The sequence below is a fragment of the Melospiza georgiana genome, chromosome 6 (genome assembly GCF_028018845.1).
Source record: "Melospiza georgiana isolate bMelGeo1 chromosome 6, bMelGeo1.pri, whole genome shotgun sequence".
Taxonomy (NCBI): Eukaryota; Metazoa; Chordata; class Aves; order Passeriformes; family Passerellidae; genus Melospiza; species Melospiza georgiana.
In genome coordinates, this window is record NC_080435.1 from 58,527,237 (window position 1) to 58,547,396 (window position 20,160).

Here is a 20,160-nt window from a genome sequence, read left to right on the forward strand (position 1 = left end):
AAATGTACACTTAACATCTGCAAAAAAAATACACAGAAACAAAAGATTATGATCTAGCATGGCCATTTATATGGCAAAAGAAATTAAATATTGATGTGGACACACATATGTGCATGTTCCTGGAATACTGCTTGAGAAATGCACTGAAACAGTTTGCTTGCACAAATACTAGAGGAGGGAAATTGTGTTAAATAAACATTTATTGGTGCAAGAACTCCAATTTACAGAGGTAGAAACTGGATGAGACCAGGCTGCCAATCACCTAAGCATGGAGCTGTGGTTGGGATTCCTATGAACAATTTCAGCTCTTTCAGAGTGCAAAGCTGAGCTTCACTCCCATCTCCAGCTGCAGCTTCAGCTAAGGAAGAATCAGGGCTGCTGGCAGAGCTGGCAGATGACTGAGGATTAAAACAGGTAATTGTAATTTGTAATGAACAGTTCAACACTGTAACCTGGGTGCTCACATCCAGGAGATCTGAGGTAGAACCTGTGAGCACTATCCCACAGGCACCTTAATGAAGTTTTCACAGTGCCTTTTACAGACACAACAACCCTTGGGGCAGCACAGGGTTGAACCTCCACATTCTACCTACCAGGAGTTTTCTTAAGCTGTTTCAAAATGTATCTTTGCTGGAAGAAAATTCACTTTGCAATAACAGAGCTGACACAAAATTAAAAACAGCAGTAAGAGATGTTAGATCTTAAATTTGGGGTTAGACAGATTGGAATACAGGCAGCAGATCCAGCAGCAGCTCAACACCACTGTGTATGGAGAGTGAGGTTGAAGTATGAGCTTGAAGGAGGTTACAGCACCCAAATGAAAAGCTGATAACTACCACAGCTGGAAGAGATACATTAGCAGACTAAAAATAACATATATGCAGATATAAAATGTAATATACACATATATACACATATAAAATGTAATAGTTTAGAGAACTGACAAAAAACTTTACTAAAACTGTGAGGGCTTGGGGGACAGAAAGATAGAAAGCAAGATTACAGCCACAATTAATTTTCAAACTCATTATAAAATCCAGAAATTGCAAGTGATAAAATAGAAAATCAACTAAAGTACCTTTTAACAAACTGATTTCCCACTTAAAATTCACCCACAACATTCAGGAATAATACAAGCATCACACAGCCTTGGGACAATTTCAGCACATTTCAATCCAGAGCAAGTTTTGAGCTCAAAACATCTGAAAATAGCAGTTTGGAAAAACAGCTGTAAGGCACTCCAAGATACACTGTAAGGAATGACAGGAGCATGGAACAGCTCAAACAAGATATTTCAGTGCTGAAGCTGCAGGGTTTGCCTTCGATTTCTTGTGACAGTTCCAATGGAAATGTGAGGCACACACTCCTTACAAACAGCTTTACAGCTCAACTGCAAAAAATAACTTCTTTACTGGGAGCCAAGTTTAGGAATTATAAACCAAGTCTGGAAATCTGGCATTTTTCCCAAGCCAAGTCCAATTACTAGAGCGAGACAACAAAATATTTCCATGTAAATGCCTGCCATTTTTTGTACTGTGATTTTGAATTATGTGAGGTGATAACATAACAGCATGGAAATGCTGCTTCTCCTCTCCCTCCCAGCACCTTCCTGCTTCTCCTTTTACAATATTACAGGAAGGAGATTCCTGTAGATGGAGTTTTGCCACTGACTTTAAGGTCGTAGGATAGGAAATCACCATGAGGAAAGAATCACGCTCTGTGTGTGTGTGCTGCAAATGACCTGCACTTGCCAAATACATTTCATATTCCAACAACTCATGTAAATGACTATTTAAATTCAAGTGTGAGAGCAGAGAAGTGTCAGCAACCATCACTTTCAGCAGTGCTGGACCCCTTTTTTCTTCAAGACAAACAGAGAATGCACGAAGCATTTTTCCTTACCCGCTCTCGGCTCCGCTCAAAAGCCCAGCAACAGCCCCAGGAAGTTCAGACTTGACAATTAACAGATAAGATGACATGGCTGCAAACAGAAGCAGGACAGATTTAGCAGGGGAACAGCAGCATCTCAGCCAGCAGGGCTGGACCAGCAGGGCTGTGCCTGGAACATCTCAGCTCCGCGTGAGACACCGCGGCACCAGAACCAGAATTTATTTTCTCATATACTTCCTTTAAAAATAGCTGCAAGTACTGCACTGATGTCAGCTAATGCCTCCAAAGAGACTCTTACAGTGTGAGTCTTGAAACAAGGAAAACATAACCTAAAGGACTAAAAGGCAAAATAATGTAATATATAGTCTTGCCTTTCTACCTGGGAATACAGACCTACAGGCTAGAGACAGACTGTGAGGCTGCAGCATCCTCCCTCCTCTTCATGAGACATTATTCATGATGAGAGTAAATAATATTTGTTTCTCTCAATACAACAGAGTTCTTTAAAGACTCAGTTTTTCATAGTTGTTCAACTGCTGTTGTACTAAATAAATACAAGACAGAAATTCAAACACAAGCATAGGACTCAAAAGGGATTTTTTATATACTGCAAGGTTTGGTCCTTAGAGCTAAGAGGATTATCAGTGACAGATCCCTGCTTCTCATAACAAATCCATCACCAACAAAATCCCAACAATGATATCAAGTGCAGAAGTGTAGAGGAACTGTGAAGCAGAAGAGAAATTATTAGCTACTCTTACAGGATTATTGACTTGAAATTAAGTGTTTCTAATTCTATTCAGCAGAAAGCAATCCAAAAGCTCCTTCACAGTGCCACTTTTCTCCTTCACTAAATACTGTGATCAAAGGAATGAATGAGAGGTTTTTAAATCCCAATTTATACTAGTCTGATTCCTTCACATACTCTTCATGTTGCTCTTTTAGGTAACCAGCAGAGAACTACTCAAAAAATCAAGCTTTACAAACAGCTTCAACAAGTATCAAAGCCTAAGTGAAACTAATTTCCATCCTGCAGCAGCAAGTCATTTTAGTAATAGTAAATAGTAATTTTAGTGTTACATTGAATCCCTGACAAAAACTCATCTGTTGTACTCAAATTTTACTGTTCTGTATTTAGTAACTCTTTAGAATTTTACCAAGGTGTATTTATTCATGCTTTAAAATTAAAACATTACATTTGGAAAAGGCAAACCTTCATAAGCTGATATTTGAATAAGCCTGTGTGGGATTTTTTACTTAAGGAATTTTTTTAATCTTAAAAGAAAAGATGTCAGGACTCAGATACTGCTGTATTACAGCAGTCACTGTTAAATTTTGAAGAAAGGGTAAGGTGGTCCCAATAAAGAAAGAGAATTCTATTAACACAAAGTGACATCTACCTACCACAAGGTTAAATTAAAACCATTTGGTAAGTCACTAAATAATAATATTCACTTCTTCATAATTAAAAGCACTGTTTTTTCCCAATGTTTATGTATATTTAGTGACAGGTAGCTGGTGACTGTGTGTGCTGATGTATTTATCTGCTGTCCTGATTTACTCTCCTACAACAGAGTGTATTTTCAACCAGAGAAAATTACAGCATCCAGATTTCTAATCACTAGAATTTGTAAGTAAATTAACCAAATTTTTCATGCTAAGTTGCAGACAGCTGCATATTTCATTCTAATTTTTAAAAAAAATTAAGTGGGGAAGGAGGGAAAGGAAAATTCCTCTAAATTGCAATTCAACCTTATTTACCCATTAGCCTTCTCTCCTGTATGATACAACAGTTTATACACAAGCAAGTCAGAATTTTCATATATTTATGTCCTTCAGAAAGATTTCAAAACTAGTTCTTTTGCAGTCTCCACTGCAGAAACCTTCAAATTAATTTCCAGATCAGATTTCCTCCAATATGCAATCTGTCACTGTGCCCTTGCATTCCTATTAGCCTCTGGCTAATCACTGGATCACTTATCCTTTGTTGCTCACTCTTTGTTTTTGAGAGGAGTCCTATTTCACTGAACTCCACTCCTAAGGAGGGAGCCAGTCCTGCACCAAGAAAATTGTGCAGGCTGAACGTTTGTGTGCATCTTTCTTCCTTTCTCTGGGCATATGGGAAACAATCTCACATAGTAGGATTTTTTATATTCTCTTGTTTGTACTAATTGAATATTAAAAAATATATTAAATATCTATTGGATATTAAAATATATATTAAATAATTATATTTATATCCTGATGTTGGAACCCTAGGTAAAAAATTATTTAATTTAAGCATCAGGCTGTTGGCTTTTGTTTAAGCATCTTGTGCATGAATCTGAGCAGGATGCCCACACTTAATACAGTTTTAAAAAGTCAAATTCTGCTTTTAGTTCATTTCCAAACACAGTGTTAATTCTCCTCAGAAGAAAAAACTCTTTATAGCTTTCCCTGGCATGAAGACACAAACCACTGTGTAACTCTGCAACACACTTCAGAGTGAGCAAAGAGCGTGGTTGGTTTGTTTGTTTTTTTAAAGATGAAACTAAAACAAGGAAAGCTAAAACAATGTGACAGTCTTTTTCTACTTGAGGAACTGAGAGCATAGAATGAGACAGACAAAAAGTCAGGTATCCTTTGCCCCAAATAACAATCTGAACCTCACTTCCCTGACTCAGGTTGTGTTGTACAAATGAAACCTCAGCTCCCCTTGGCAGCCTTGATGTGCCAGGGAAGGAAGAGATCACACAGCCACAGGCTGAGCTGTGACACAAGAGAACATAACGAGAAGCACAAGATCCTTGTGCTCTGATTTACCCTGAAATGCTGCCATGAGACACCCATCCAGCACTGAGGGACACAGCTTTCCTGCAGAACAAACCCTCTGCAATGGCCTGGTCTGAGGCTGCAGCAAGAGGGGGATGCCACAAGGGCTGAACCAGAACTAAGTGAGCAACCTTCACCTGGTCACTTCCTAATTTTCAGGCTCTGAATTTGCATGTATTATGTTAGTTTGAGGTAATTTTCAGTATGCACCTAGAGATACTTAATGGAGAACAGTTCTGAACTCCCCAACAGGCCTTGACACGCCAGAACTCAGCAGAAATCATAATTATGTTATTAGTTCATTATTCTGTACACTTACACTGTGTTGAAAGCAGTAAGAAATATTACTCTTAAAATACCTATCACTCTGCCATGATCTCAAAACTTGCTATTAGCTGACAGAAAAACAAAAAGTTTATTAAAATATAGAACAGAGTAATTGCTTTACACTTGCATTACTGCAGCCTGCAGTGCCAGCATGAGCTGTGACTCTATAAATACACACAGCATGCACACATTATTCAGAATGTCTGTGCTGTGCTACCAATATTGCTTAACACTGACCATATGCACCCCTATCTGAAAAAATAGTTGCTGGAGAAAAGGTTGTTTTTTAAATAGTCCTCAAAATACCTCTTCTGAGGTAGCCCAAAGTTAAAATATGTGGGTGGTTGTTTGGTTAAAAGGAAAAAGTGTAACTTTTGCTGATTATCCTACCCAAAAAGAGACCAAGTGCCAAAGTCCATAGCAAGGATGTCACAGAATGTACAATAAGCTTATAGGTAAACATAGAATTTATGGTGATAAATCCCTTTAAATAATTTCATTGAAGGGAGTGACTCTTGTGGTCAGCTTCTCCTCATCTGCCACTCTAGGTGATGGTATCAGAGCCCTGTAAATGTTTTGCATTTTTAAGCACTGTGCAAAGATGGAAACAAGCTCCCCTCCAAACTTCCCCCAGGAGAAGAGAGGGAGTTACTGGTTTTAATATGTCCTCTTAGTGGAAGCTTTAAAAAACAATGTCAGGATAATTTCTTTGGTTTTAAATACAGATGTAGAATGGAGTGTGTGACAGAAGATGTAATCCTTGTTCATATAGAGAAATTCCAAAAACTCAAACAAGTTGTCAATTTCTTTGCTTCCTGCTATTATGGAGACTCATCCTGATGAATTTCTGTTCCCCTGCTTCCTTTTCCTTCTATCTTTAGCTTTTACCTGAATTAGTATGGAACTTATCTGTGGCAAGCTTAAAAAACAAACAAAAAATCCTTTTTATTGTACATGGAGCACACAGGCAGCAGATTTATTTTGGTAAAACTTCCTTAGTTATAAGTGTACATTTAGGCTAAAAGAACAGAAAAGTTTCCTACATAGCTCATCACATATTCCATTCCATTCAGCTGCAGGCTGATATTTCTGTAATTTTTTTTCTATTATTTAAAGCAAGCTTAGTATTTTTCACAATATCAAACCTTCCATTCACTGCAATAGGAAAACACAGGAGCATGGGTCATCAATTGTTAAATTAGTACAGGAGCTGACAAACCTGCCCTTAATTAAGGCAGCTCTGCACTGGAAATCCTCACTTTGAATCAGTCAGGATAATTAGGCTTTCAGGTCAAAAGTAAAGCGTGCTGTGAAAACAAACATTGGAGTTTGTTTGAAAACAGAATTAGATTTCCCATACTTAAAGGAAGCTCAGTAATTTCTTAAGGTATTAAGGATGCAGGTCTCAGGATGAATAAAAGCTGTATTTTATTTTATTTTATTTTATTTTATTTTATTTTATTTTATTTTATTTTATTTTATTCCTCCATGATTTGCACCGTTCATTCATTTTCAAAGTTTCTGGAGTATTGTTCTCACTGATTACACAAACGTTGTTCCCATCTGCCCCCTCAGTCTGAAAAAATATTTGCTTTATTTAAGTTGGAAAAAAATTTTGCAAACATGTTTAGAAGTAAATGGCAGAACGGATCAATTGGGGGGAGAGAAAAAAAGAAAATTATTTGCAATTAAAAAATGTCCACTTAGCTTGATAAAGAGAGGGGTTTTTAGTCTCTGCACAGCACCTCTAAGCAGGCACTCACAGAAAGCACGATTATATATATTTATATATATTTATATATATAAATATATATTTATATATATTTATATATATAAATATATATTTATATATATTTATATATTAATATATATATATATATATTAATATATATTTATATACATTTATATATATTTACAAGGGGGGGAGCTAAATTAATTTTTTCACTGTTTACCTCCGGAAAACCAAGGGGAGGGGATGTGGAAGGCGGCAGGAGAAGCTGGAGGCTCCCGAGGCGCCGGGCTGCCGGCAGCTCTCCCGGGAAGGCAGCCCAGGCCAGCAGAGGGTGGTGCTGCCTCTGAAATTTCTGCTTTGCACAGCGGCTGCGCCTCTCCACTGATTCCGGGAAGCTTGAAAAATACCAAGCACGCGATTGTAGATACTTATTTAGGGTGTCTTACAGCCACAGCAGGGTCTCTGTGTGCTGTCTGTCACCTTGGCTGTATGAACAGGCCATAAAATCTACAGAGCAGGGGAACAGAAATTCATCAGGATGAGTCTCCATAATAGCAGGAAGCAAAGAAATTGACAACTTGTTTGAGTTTTTGGAATTTCTCTATATGAACAAGGATTACATCTTCTGTCACACACTCCATTCTACATCTGTATTTAAAACCAAAGAAATTATCCTGACATTGTTTTTTAAAGCTTCCACTAAGAGGACATATTAAAACCAGTAACTCCCTCTCTTCTCCTGGGGGAGGTTTGGAGGGGAGCTTGTTTCCATCTTTGCACAGTGCTTAAAAATGCAAGACATTTACAGGGCTCTGATACCATCACCTAGAGTGGCAGATGAGGAGAAGCTGACCACAAGAGTCACTCCCTTCAATGAAATTATTTAAAGGGATTTATCACCATAAATTCTATGTTTACCTATAAGTTTATTGTACATTCTGTGACATCCTTGCTATGGACTTTGGCACTTGGTCTCTTTTTGGGTAGGATAATCAGCTCTGTAGATTTTATGGCCTGTTCATACAGAGCAGCAACACCCATTGGAACCAATCTTGTGACTCCCAGCAGCATTCAGGCAGTGCTGGGGATAAAAATCCCTCCAGGGACACAGAATTTGAGTTTTTTTCCTCATCACTGATTCTCACAAAGAAGATAAGTGTGTACCTTTGAGGACACGTGGAAACAAAAAATCAAAAAGCACCAGTTATAGAAATTACATTGAATTAAACTGTGTTTATGTAAGAAAACAATTCTTTGTAAAAGTAACAGAGCTGTCTGGGAAGTTTAGTTCCAAAGAATGACTGCAATGGCACAAGCCAAGGCAGGTTATCTGAAGAAATTTAATAAAATACATATTGCAAAAATCCTCACAGAGACCACCTAAGCTACATGGTGGTACTGCAGGTTGTACTGCAGCACTTCATCTCACTGCTAATAAATTTGAAATTATTAAACTCCCATTCTCAGCAGTCTGGAGTGATGTCTGTGTGATCACAGCCACCAGCCATATCTCAGCAGCAGTGACCTTCAGCTGATGGCAGCCCCAGCCTGGGAAGCACGCTGCAAAACTCCACATGCTTCCTGCTAAGCTCAGAGCTGGCATTTGTTAGTGCTGGCAATGGGCTGAGAGCTGCTCTTGTGCAATACTTTATTGTGTTTGTCTCCATTTTTCCACCAGCCTTGCTAAAATCAGCCCTTCTCTAACTTTATTTCACATGCTTTAGGAGGTCTAAAGATTTCTCTTGGGTACATGGCTGTGGACTGTCATTCTTTTCAGCCCCATCCACAGAAAGGACAATTCTAGAATGAGAAATTGTTGTTCTCCTTCCTCCCCTGCACCTGGGAATCTCCCAAACTTCCTTGGTGGGGAGAGGGAGGGGCTGTGTGATTGCCAGCCACAGCTCTGCCCACTGTGCCTCATCCATCACTTCCTAGAAGCACAACCCCACTGAACAATAGCAGGGAATGCATCCAGCTCCAGCTGCTCCTGGAGCAGCAGAGCCATGGAACTCAGCATTTCCAGCAGCCTCCCTCTTCCCTGGGTGCCTGCAGTTCCTCAAGGGCTCTGTCCCTTCTCTGAGGGCACCTGACACCATCTGGGAGCCTTCAAGATCCTCCTCAGAGCAGGTGAGGAATGGCCACAGGGAGATCACTGCAGAGGAGATGTGTGTGACAGGAAAGGGTTGGGAGGAGTGGATGAACAAACCTGAGCAGCCTGGGAAGTGCAGTTTGACATTTCCCTTTTCCATGTGCTCTCTGCACCCCACACCAAGCAGCCCTGTCAGGAACAAGGCAGTTCATGGGATTGATTACATTAAAGGATCCTCTCTCAAAAAACTGAGAAATGGAATGTAAAAATCAGTAGCACTGGCCATCCCATTCAACCTTTTGTTTTCCCTCATTAACAAATACCTATTTACAAGAACATACTCATTATAAGGAAAGCAAGGCAAATGTTCTCCAGGTTTAGTCACTCTAAGCTCATATTTTATACTCTTTTGAGTTAGGGTATTAAAATTATTCTAATTTACATTTGGATATTGAACAGCCAACTCAGTATCCTGGTGCATCCTTAGTTAATCTTGGTACTTTCATAGATTTGATTTGTGTTACATGGATTCATTAAATGCCTTCCAAGGGACAATTAAAAATCTGCAGGAAAAGTTGCATGTTAGAGATGCATGTTAAAATTCCAAACAAAAAAATGTACTTGAAAATCTGAACCTTAATTTGACCAATCATGCTTTCCTGCAGCTGTACAAAAATGGGGGTTTTTTCCCTTGGGTATCCTGGTAATAGAAAAAATCAATTCCCCTATCTACACAACTCCCTGAGTGTATGCAATTAGAATGTCAAATTCAAATTTGCACATTAAGCTTTCTTTTAAAAACACACAAAGATGATAAATTGGAAAGCATAACTGTAAAAATTATTACTAAAGTGCTTTCTCCACCACAAATTAATATAAATCACTTCTGCACTCAGGCTATTTTTAGAAGGGATCAGAGCAAACTTTAAAAAAAGCCCAGACAAGATGCAGATAGTGACAATAACCTTGGTGTTGTTGCTTAATCACAAGCCATCTTTCATTATCTCATGCTCTCTAATCACTTCTGAAATGAGATACCGTGTGATGCAACGCACCCAGGGCTGATGGTGGCAGAGGTAACACAAAACAATTTTATTTTTAGCCTTCCTCTGAAATCAAAGATGTTGACAGAGTCTGGATGTCTGCCCAACAGGGCTCCTGGTTCCTTCAGCCAGACAGACAAACAGAAAGAGGGGAGCACAGCAAACCAGCAGGACAGGCAGAGCCCAGGTTTGACATTTAATGCCAGCATGGATGCCAGTCAGGACAAACTACACTCCACAGTTCTGCCCTGTAAAATCTGCAGAAAGACCAGAAAGATAACAAAAATTGTTTTCTTTCCATGCAGTTCTTTAGGAGTCAAAGCTGTGTGAGAAGTGAACTGTTCATATGTGATTTTTTTAGCAGCCTGTCAGCCTGCAGCACAGTCACCTTCATGGGGGACTGGGACTGCAGCACCCAGCATGCACTGGTTTGGGGCTCCAGAGTCACTGAGCTGAATTTTATTAAAATGGCACAGAGGAAGTTATGTAGTGATCAGGAAGAAATGAGAGCTGTATTTCCTTTGACAACAGTCTTGTTCATGATGCCACAATCTCCAGGACCTGCTCTGTGTATCCCTCCTTCTCTTGCACTGTTTATTCAGAGGTGCCCTCAAACAGGAAAGGAAATGAAAAGATTTGTTCATTGCTACAGAACATCCTCTAAAAGCTGTATGAATAAATAGTCCTTAATCTTGGAATTGCTATGGTCACTGCTGCCTAAAATTCATGCTTGGAGTTTTATAGCCATTCCATTATACTGGAACTTTTAGTGTAAGAAAATATTCCAAGTTTATAATGAAAACACAGTTACCTTCTCTAGTTCTAGGTGCTTATACAGTGACAAAAACCAGCAATCATTGAATTATCTGGACTTGACAGTAATCTTAAAGAAAAGAAGAGCACTGGAATGCTCTTTCCTTCTGTTGATGTATGTGAACATGGGTATGCCATGGTGGTAGGGAACAGAGGAGGGAGCTTTCAGATAATTCCCTCATTTAAAAGAAAGCATCCAAAACATTTACAACAAAAGAAAAAAAAAAAACTGTTCTATTAGACTTCAAACTGTTCTACTTTCAGAGAAATAATTTCTAAATATTTAGTGACTGTCAAGTATGTGAGCATACCTGAGGAAGAGTCCAAGTACAAAAGCAGTGAGTGTTTGTTTTACTATGCCATGTACCAAGAAAGACAAAATAACCAACAGTGGGACAGCCCACATGAGTTAGGAAGATAAACTCCCCCAAAAAAACCAAGTTATTGAGCTAAAAAAAGAAAGCTGCCATTAATGCAAAACATGTGAAACATCATAGCTAAGCAAACATTCACTTGCTGCACAAATCACTGAAATGCACAAGCAGGTTCCAACAGCAAAACCCAAACTACAGGATCTGACAAAATGCAGCTCCAGATCCAAATGTACAGAGGGGCAGGGCGGAGATGCTGCTGCCTGAGCTCCTCTCAAGGAGCAGTGCAGCTCTAAGGGATGTGCTCCACACCCTGGGGTGCAGCAACAGGCAGAGAACCCAACCCCCAAAATTCCCTATCTGTCCCACAACTACAGCCCTTCTCAGCACCATCACAAAAGCCTTTCCCTTAATTTTCTGTCCTTTTAATCAGTTTCTTAAAAACACTTTTAATTATTGCCTTTGGTGCTGGTGGAGCTTTGAAGCCTGTTACAGATTTAATACTGAGCATGTGAAGTCTCTTACCTCCAATATTCTGGATAATTATTGTAGTTGCAACAAGGACCTATAAAAAAAATGATTTCTTTAGAAAGGGTAAGAAGGATAACTGAAATCATATGTCTAGAGCAGGCATAAACCACATGTGCATTATCTTAAACACACCAGATGTAGCAGTGATAACAAGTCCTGAAAGGAAGGGAATCTTCTCCTTAGTGAGGAGTTTAACACATGGAAACCAGCACAATCTAAAATGAACATGGGAACAAAAATCCTTCCTGAAAATATCACATTTTTATTCTGAGACAAAGCTAGAGTAATTACACAGTGAAGCCTGTTGTGCACAAGAGAGGGTTTTTTAATCAATGAAAACATAAATGCATTCTAACTGATATCAGGTGAATACAAATGAAAATTATCATTTATCTCTGACAAGACAGACAGCAGAGATTTGTACAGTACTTCCTTATTCCTGAATATTTCTGACTGTCAGGAATGTCATTGTTTTTTAAACTTGTAAAACAGATACTCTTTTCCTTAGCACTTGTGGTTATTCATACTGGACTGATATGGAAGCAAAAATGATCACAGGCTATGAATAAACTTCTCTGAATAAAAAAGAAATAATTTCCATCTGAGAAAAAAACCCCTCAAAGTGGCTATAAAGTTTTTCTATTGTTTTCTTTTGAGTTTAGCTGCAAAATACCAGGATCATGAGCTTGAGTTTTCTTTCTGCCCACTGCTCTTCTTGATATAGGACATTTCCTAAATAAGCACTGCCATGAAGTCAGCTTGGAAAAAAAATTAAGCTACAGTAATGAGAAGAAATACAAATTTGGCTTTTTGAAAAAAATCATTTCAGATTTTATATTAATTCAAAGGCAGTTCAAAACTCACCAAGGAAAGGAAGAAAAAAAAATGATATCTTGGAATTTGTCATAGATGGAAACAAATAGTTCACACCTTTGGAAAGGGAGAATCAGCAATCTTCCAACAGCAGAATATTTCCAATCTTACAAATCTCAGGAAAATACATTTGAAAGGAAATCACCAGGTTGAGTAACTGCTCTAGTTCAAGAGTAGTTAACCAGTAGTTTACTCAAACCAAGGTGCCAATTAAAGCAAGGTTCTGCACTGGCCTGGCAGTACCATCCCCTGTGTGTGAGGGAGAACTCAGAACTGCTGCAGAGAAAAACAAACAAAACAAAAAAGTCATCTGTGCCTGACTGAAGTGAGAACTATGCAGGGACAGAGGAGAATTCAGAATGGTGGTGGTGAAGTAGAAAAGCCCAAAAATCAACAAGATCAGTTAAAAGCAAGGCATTCAGGAAGCAGATCTCAAATACAGGGCTTAAGAGCTACTGGATTGCAAAGAGAAAACAGTCTGAGATAACACACTCAGAAGCAGCAAAGCAGGCAAGTTTTAACAAAAGTGTATAAATATCAAAGATGTTTCACAACTGCTCCAGAAAACATCAGTTCACCAGGAAAGCTTGGTGAATTTTGATTATTTTATCAAAAGAACAGCTTCCCAACACAGAAATATTCCACTGCTCTCCATGCACACTGAAAATGAAAGGCCAGGTAATTTTCAGCATGGATTACTTAAACTGGAAATAATGAAACAGTGTATTAAGAAGAATTTAAAAAAAAAAATACACACATTGAGTATGATGTGAAGCTGTGAAATCTCCTTCACTTCAGCTTTTAAATACCAGATTAGACAAGCATCTGCCAAGAATGGTTTATGTGTGTTCAGAGCAAAGGCAAAGTCACATTTTAGTTTGTTCTTAAACTCTACATTTCTATGACTTTTTCAAGTAATGGCTCATGGGTACTGTGTACAGAACAGCTCCTGTAAAAAATAACTGTCTTATTCCTTGCTATTATCAAGGTTTATTATATCTGGAGGTTGATCACTTGTTAATTTGTTCAATAAATATTGATCCTCAGGCTACACTCATCTGCTTATTAATGCTAATGGAAGCCTTACAAACACCTGATAGCTCAGGCTTAATCCTCACTGACATTTGGATAAAAGAAAGCAGTCTCCAGCCTGTTAAGGCAAACTAATTTTAAAAAGTTTGCATTGTTTCAGAAAAACATTAAAATCACACTCATGTGGGGTAAAAAAATCTGTTTTCAGTAAGGTATAAGTGGAACACAGAGCACAGAATTCACAAATTAACAAATTCATATTAAATGTGCTGTACTCACAAGCAGTAACATCATTACTGGGAAAGAGAGATTCAGAACACACTACTAAAAAATAATAATTAATGTTTAAAATAATTAGTTAAAATAATAGTTAGCATTTTGATTAATCGTGTATCAGAAATGGTTATGTTTGATGGTGGTTTTGTTTGGTTGCTTTGGTTTTTTGGGGATTTTGTTGGTTTTTATAATTATGAGATAAAACAAGAAAGAAACATTGATGTGAAGAGCTTATTAAAAGGAAACAAGTATCATGCATCCTGTGTGCTCTGAGCTGTTCCTCTAGTGGGAATGCCATGGAAAGCCATCCCTTATCTCAGATCCCTGTGAAAGGCTGAAACACCAACAGAAAATCCACCACTTCCCTGTCTCTGAACACTTTTCAGCAGAGGCAGGATTGGAGATTCAGAACACACTACTAAAAAATAATAGTTAATGTTTAAAATAATTAGTTAAAATAATAGTTAACATTTTGATTAATCTATCAGAAATGGTTATGTTTGATGGTGGTTTTGTTTGGTTGCTTTGGTTTTTGGGGGGGTTTGTTGGTTTTTATAATTATGAGATAAAACAAGAAAGAAACATTGATGTGAAGAGCTTTTTAAACAAAAGGAAACAAGTATCATGCATCCTGTGTGCTCTCAGCTGTTCCTACAGTGGGAATGCCATGGAAAGCCATCCCTTATCTCAGATCCCCATGAAAGGCTGAAACACCAACAGCAAATCCAGCCCTTCCTGTCTCTGAACACTTTTCAGCAGAGGCAGGACTGGAGATTCAGAACACACTACTAAAAAATAATAATTAATGTTTAAAATAATTAGTTAGAATAATAGTTAACATTTGATTAATCTATCAGAAATGGTTCTGTTTGATGGTGGTTTTGTTTGGTTGCTTTGGTTTTTTGTGGATTTTGTTGGTTTTTATAATTATGAGATAAAACAAGAAAGAAACATTGATGTGAAGAGCTTCTTAAACAAAAGGAAACAAGTATCATGCATCCTGTGTGCTCTCAGCTGTTCCTAGAGTGGGAATGACAGGAGTGTAAATTTAACTCAAGTTTGGCTTCCACATAGCAGACACACAAAATGAAACCAAATTAAAAGCTTCAGGCTGTCATGGATTTTTCAGCATACTATGGTGTTAGTAATATACTGTTCATTTTATTTATATTTCTTTATTATGCAAAGAATATTTGCATATCAGAAGCATGAGACCAAGAAGAAAAACAGGTAAAAATGAATACTCACCCTTCCAGTTGATCCAAATGCAAAAAGGCCAAGGTCTTCATAAGAAGTGACAGCTGTTGGTAAGGGAAAAAAAGAAAAGAGCTAAAATTTCTCTAACTTGAAAGGATTGAAAGCTCTATTTTTGGCCCTTTTAAAATTAATAAAATTCAGGATTCAAAGAATATTTCATAGCATTTTCTACTTACAAAATAGCTTTTATATTCACCTGTACTCCTGCTACAAAATACAGCTTGATTTTCAAACATTCAGAGACTCTTCAGAAACTCAATTTAGTACTTGCAGTTTCAGTATTTAAAATATAATACTAGTACATTAATGGCAAATTGCCTTCTCCCAAAGATTTTTTGTGAGTGAAGGATTATGAAATTAGCATTAGCAATTAGATATAAGATATTTCTGTGTTTTATTTCTTAAAAGAGCAGGTTTTTTAAATTAGGATGACAACAGAAGATAAATTTTCATCGTTCTACAAATATAAACATTACCATCTTTCCAGCTTTTAAGGACTAGGCCCTATCTATTTTCAAGGGAGCAGAAGGTAAACACCTTCTTTAGCTGAAACCTATTATTAAAAAAGCCCAAAAGAAAACCCAAAGCAAAACAAAAATCCTGCCCTTACCTGCACCCCACTTACATAATTACATGAAAACAGCCTGTGGTTTCCTGTGTGATTTTGCTGGGGTTTAGCTGAAGCTCACTTCTGTTATAACTCAGAACAATCCCTTCTCAGAGAGAAGGAACTCAGATTAAAGCCTCTCCTTGTTACTCTGTCAGTGAGCCAGTGCTCAGCATAAACCTGGAACAGTCTCTAACAAATACAATTCAACAAAAAATATGTCTTACTAGATTTTACCCTGTGTTTTTCCTAATTTCCATTTATAAAGTAGCTAATCACGACTAAACTACTAAAAAAAAAGCATTTTAGGTAGCCATCTTCATTGCCATTAAAAAAAAAATCAGAAAAATAGTAAACATATTTAAGAGCAAGTTGTTTCTACCACATGGCAATAAATATATTATAAATAAATAAATATAAATATACATGGTAAATAAATACACATGTGTGAGGAGTTATGAGCAAAGAGAACAAAATTTTCCACACAATTCCAAAAGAGCAATATGAAACCTTGGAGTATTTTCTGTAATCAGTTTGGTCCTGTAAACACTGGGAAGCCCTATTACTTGATCACATTCCTTCTGTAATTTCAATAATATGGGAACAAAATATTTAGTGCAATTTATATAAAGATAAGTAAGTTCTCCCTGATTAGCTTATTTTTTATCATTCATTAACACTCCATGGAAATTATCCCTTTAAATGTGAATGGGCCAGTGCAGTACCAGCAATATTTGTGACTGACTCCTAAAATGAAAAGAATAAAACAGCCACAAAACTTCAAAGTGCATCCCACTGAAATTCCCAATTCCTCTGCTTTACAGAGTAATCTCAGCCCTTATCAGCCCAGAACAACACAGGTCATACTGAATTAACACAGGACAAACATTGCCTAAACTAATCTCAACTCAACACTTGACAATATTTTTTTTGCTAAGCCTTTTGGTCTACACAAATCACTTGATTTTGTCAAAGTCCAGACCAATATAAATGAGTAACTGAAGACACTTCTTTATTTTTGAACTGTAACTAAAATGTCTGTGCTTAATAAATCCTGGCCTCTTTTTGAAATGGAATTAGTATTAGTGCTTTCTTTTCAGAAGGTGTTTTATAGGTCATCTCTTTCCTAAATAATAGTTTACAAATACTTTCAACTGTTTCTCTTCACCACCTTTTAATTTTTTCTAGCTTGTTTTTATATAAAAAATAGTAAGATTTCCTTCCAATTTTTTTCCATGGATTAAGTTTAATAATCTGTTTACAAATTAATATGGATTTTTTAAAGAAAAAGTTTAATTAAGTACTTTGGAATCAAACACGTACAGAGATTTTACTTTGTCAAGGTACAAAGGTTGAATTTCCCACTTTTTAAAGACAGTGTTCCAAGGAAAAGCTTGGAATGCCAGCCAGCATTTAATTACTTTATTAGCTGACAGGAATGATAGAAAATATGATCTCAAATCTTATTTTAAAAAAAATTAAAACACAAAAGGTGATAAATCCAGCAAAGTTATCCAGACATAGTTCTGGTGCAAGTCCTACTGGCCAGCATTAGGTGATAATTAATTATTAGTTTCAGACTGGAGGAATTCTTCATTCTGACACTTCAGCTGCATGCATTTCAGAAATGCTTTCCTGAGGTGAACTGCTGCCTTTGGACAAGAACTGAGGAGTTAAACCCTTCATTCATATCAGGCCTCTGAGTTCAGAACATCCAAATTCTTCTTACTTCAATCATTAGTTCTCCCCCTCATCATAATTCTTTTGAAGGAATCTCTTTATTTTTTTATTAGACAACAGCTTAATGCCACTTAATGCCCAGAAAATACAGAACTTTCCAGCCTGAAGGAAGAGGTTTAAAAGGCCATTAAAATCACCTGAATCTCCCCTTTTTTTTGCTTCTCATGTACCTCTCTAGCTTCATTTTTCAGGCTCTGACTCCTTTCTAATAAGCAGCACTCCAAAAGGAGAAAAAAATTACCAAACCCTTAATCCCAAATCATCAAGCAGCCAACAACACCAAGCATAAAAGCAGCCCTACCTCTGAGGGGTGATTTTTAAGAATGGATGAAGAAGATCCCTCAACAGGTGGGGACAGGAGCAGCAGATCTGAGAAGAATCAGGAAGCAATCATCTGAGAGACCAAAGGCAGCTAAAGAAAACAAAGCCAAGGAGGAAAGAGGCAGCAGCTTTCTCCCACCACCTTTGAAAAGAGAGGAAAACAGATGAGAGGGAAACAATGAGCAGGGAGACTTCCTGCTGTAACATGATCTGTGTGCAGCAGAAGTCAAGGAAAGACTCAGCTGTTCCAGCAGCAATTAAAAGAAGCAGGAATTGAAACAGGAGCAGATCTGACTGCAGGAATTAGAATGGATTGACTGAGCTGCCTCAAAGCAGTGCAGCTCCCAAGGGCTGCACCATGACTTCCCATTCAGCATCAAAAATGCTCTACAAGCTGCATCTACAAAGCACCACAAGAACAATGATAATCCAGTATGACTGAAAAACCTGACAGGTATCAATTTCAAACCATGGACAAAAACATATGCACTACTCCAAGGAGAATGAAAGGCTGCTATTTTGTTGCTCTTAGGCATTCACTGAAAGCAAAAGCACACACTGGAGTAGTGAGGTTCAGCCAGCACCAAAATAATTTTGCTGCAGAAATACAGGATCCCTCAGGAAAGATAAGAGAGGCATTTGGAAAAAAAATTTAAATCAGAAACCAGTCAGTTTGGCATTGGCTTTGCATAAAAAGACTCAAAATCCTGGTTTTAAATGGCAGATATTAATTGTTAAAACATTAATTATTTCAAGGTCACTCAATCAGACACCACTGTTAACTGCAATCTTTATAGTGGGTCATGTCTCTGTGATAAAACTGAGGAAATATTTCAGAGCTCACTGTCAGATAAATCCTTTGCACTTACCAGTCTGAGTGCACATACTGAGCAGGAGAAACACAGAGTAAGAAGCAAGGCTGGCAACAATCAGCAGCAAGATACTAAAAACCACAAAACATTCACAATTAAGCACTTTTAGAGTACAATGCACTTTCCAGCTTTAAGAATGCTACTCTTGCAAGAACTAAGCTACAGGATTTCCTCATTTTATGGCTTTTATCTGCTGACTGTGGTTCACATGCTTTCTGATTTTCCCAATACTTGCCCTGATGTGTGGATTACAGAATGGCCATAACCATGGGAGTTTGTGTGTGCACACAAACACAAACACATCCCCCAGGGAAGAGAAATCAATGCTCAGGAAATGGACAAAGTGACAATTCCAGTGACTTTGGCCCCATTACCCACAGGTCAGCATTTGCAACAAGCAAAAGTGCAAACAAAAGCACGAGCTCATTCAGAGTTTTCAGCCATATCCATCCTATGCCACAAGGCCCATTCCTGGAGCTAAAGGAAACCAGATTTTTGAAAGGAAAATATCAATCTATCAGAAGTAATGGCCAAGAAATTGCCACCCTGTGGCAATTTAATGTAACATCTGAGTAGGACTTTTATTAGGTCAGATCTGAATGACTAAATCAAAAAGGGGAAGATCTTAATCAACAATTCTGAAAGGCACAAGCTATTTATTTCTTCCTCAGATTTGCACAGGAGTCTCAGTATTTTTTTTCTTTAATTCAAACCTACAATGGGAGTTCAGAAGTGAGTATATGTAAAAGCTGAAAACTTACCTAAACCCCATGATCCCTGTGTTGGCCATGGCATAGGATAAGCCAAGTATCCCACTGCCCATGATTGCATTCATTAAGTTAAACACTGAGAAAGCAAAGGAAGAACCATGACTTGAAGAACTCTGAAAAAGACAGAAAAAAAAAAAAAGCACAATTAGTGAAAGAAATCTTTTGATCTTTCCTAAAATGAAGTTCAAGGGAGAAGGAGGCAACAGTCAACTTCTCCTTCTCCAATCTAAAATCTCACTTCTCATTCTGACACGACGCAGATCCTTGTGCACACACGATGCCCTGAGCATCCCAAGACGCCCCCAAGGCTGGAGCACAGCGGGGGCAGAGCGCAGAACGAGCAGGGCAGGATTCAGGGCTGGGATCCGGCTGTCCCTGCGTGCCCCAGCAGGGCCCAGGCAGCGCTCCCAGCGCTCAGCAGGCAGGGAAGCGAAGGGATCAGGAGCAGCCATGGGAGCAGAGGCTGATCCCCCCCCTCCCCATCCAGGTGATTGTCCCGTCCCCGGTGCTGTCACCGCCGTCACAGCCCCGTCCCGCCGCCCTTTGAACCCGCGCTGCCCGAGCCTCCCCTCAGCGCCCAGCGCAGCCCCCTCAGGGCGCTCCCTCCCCGCCGCCCCTCACACGCACGCTGCCCGGCGGCGGCGGCAGCAGCGGGGCGGTCTCCCGCTCCTCCTCCTCCTCCTCGCCGTCCTCCTCCCGCCGCTCGCGGGCGGACAGGTACCAGCCGCGGGCGGGCAGGGGCCGGACCCGCCCGGACCCCCAGGGTGGCGCCGCCGCCATCGCCCCCCGCGCCCGCCGAGCGCCT

The 20,160-nt window shown here is 38.7% G+C and overlaps 1 protein-coding gene across 1 annotated transcript in view; it reads right to left on the bottom strand.

The window, feature by feature from the left end:
- Positions 1-20,135, bottom strand: part of SLC38A6 (solute carrier family 38 member 6) — a 36,219-nt gene extending 16,084 nt beyond the window's left edge. The window contains exons 1-6 of the mRNA XM_058027268.1: positions 19,983-20,135; positions 19,347-19,468; positions 18,583-18,656; positions 15,037-15,089; positions 11,602-11,641; positions 1,903-1,981 (exon numbers count right to left, since the gene is read on the bottom strand). Coding sequence (XP_057883251.1) covers positions 1,903-1,981; positions 11,602-11,641; positions 15,037-15,089; positions 18,583-18,656; positions 19,347-19,468; positions 19,983-20,135 — 521 coding nt within the window. The remainder of the gene's footprint in view (positions 1-1,902; positions 1,982-11,601; positions 11,642-15,036; positions 15,090-18,582; positions 18,657-19,346; positions 19,469-19,982) is intronic.
- Positions 20,136-20,160: the final 25 nt, after the last annotated feature.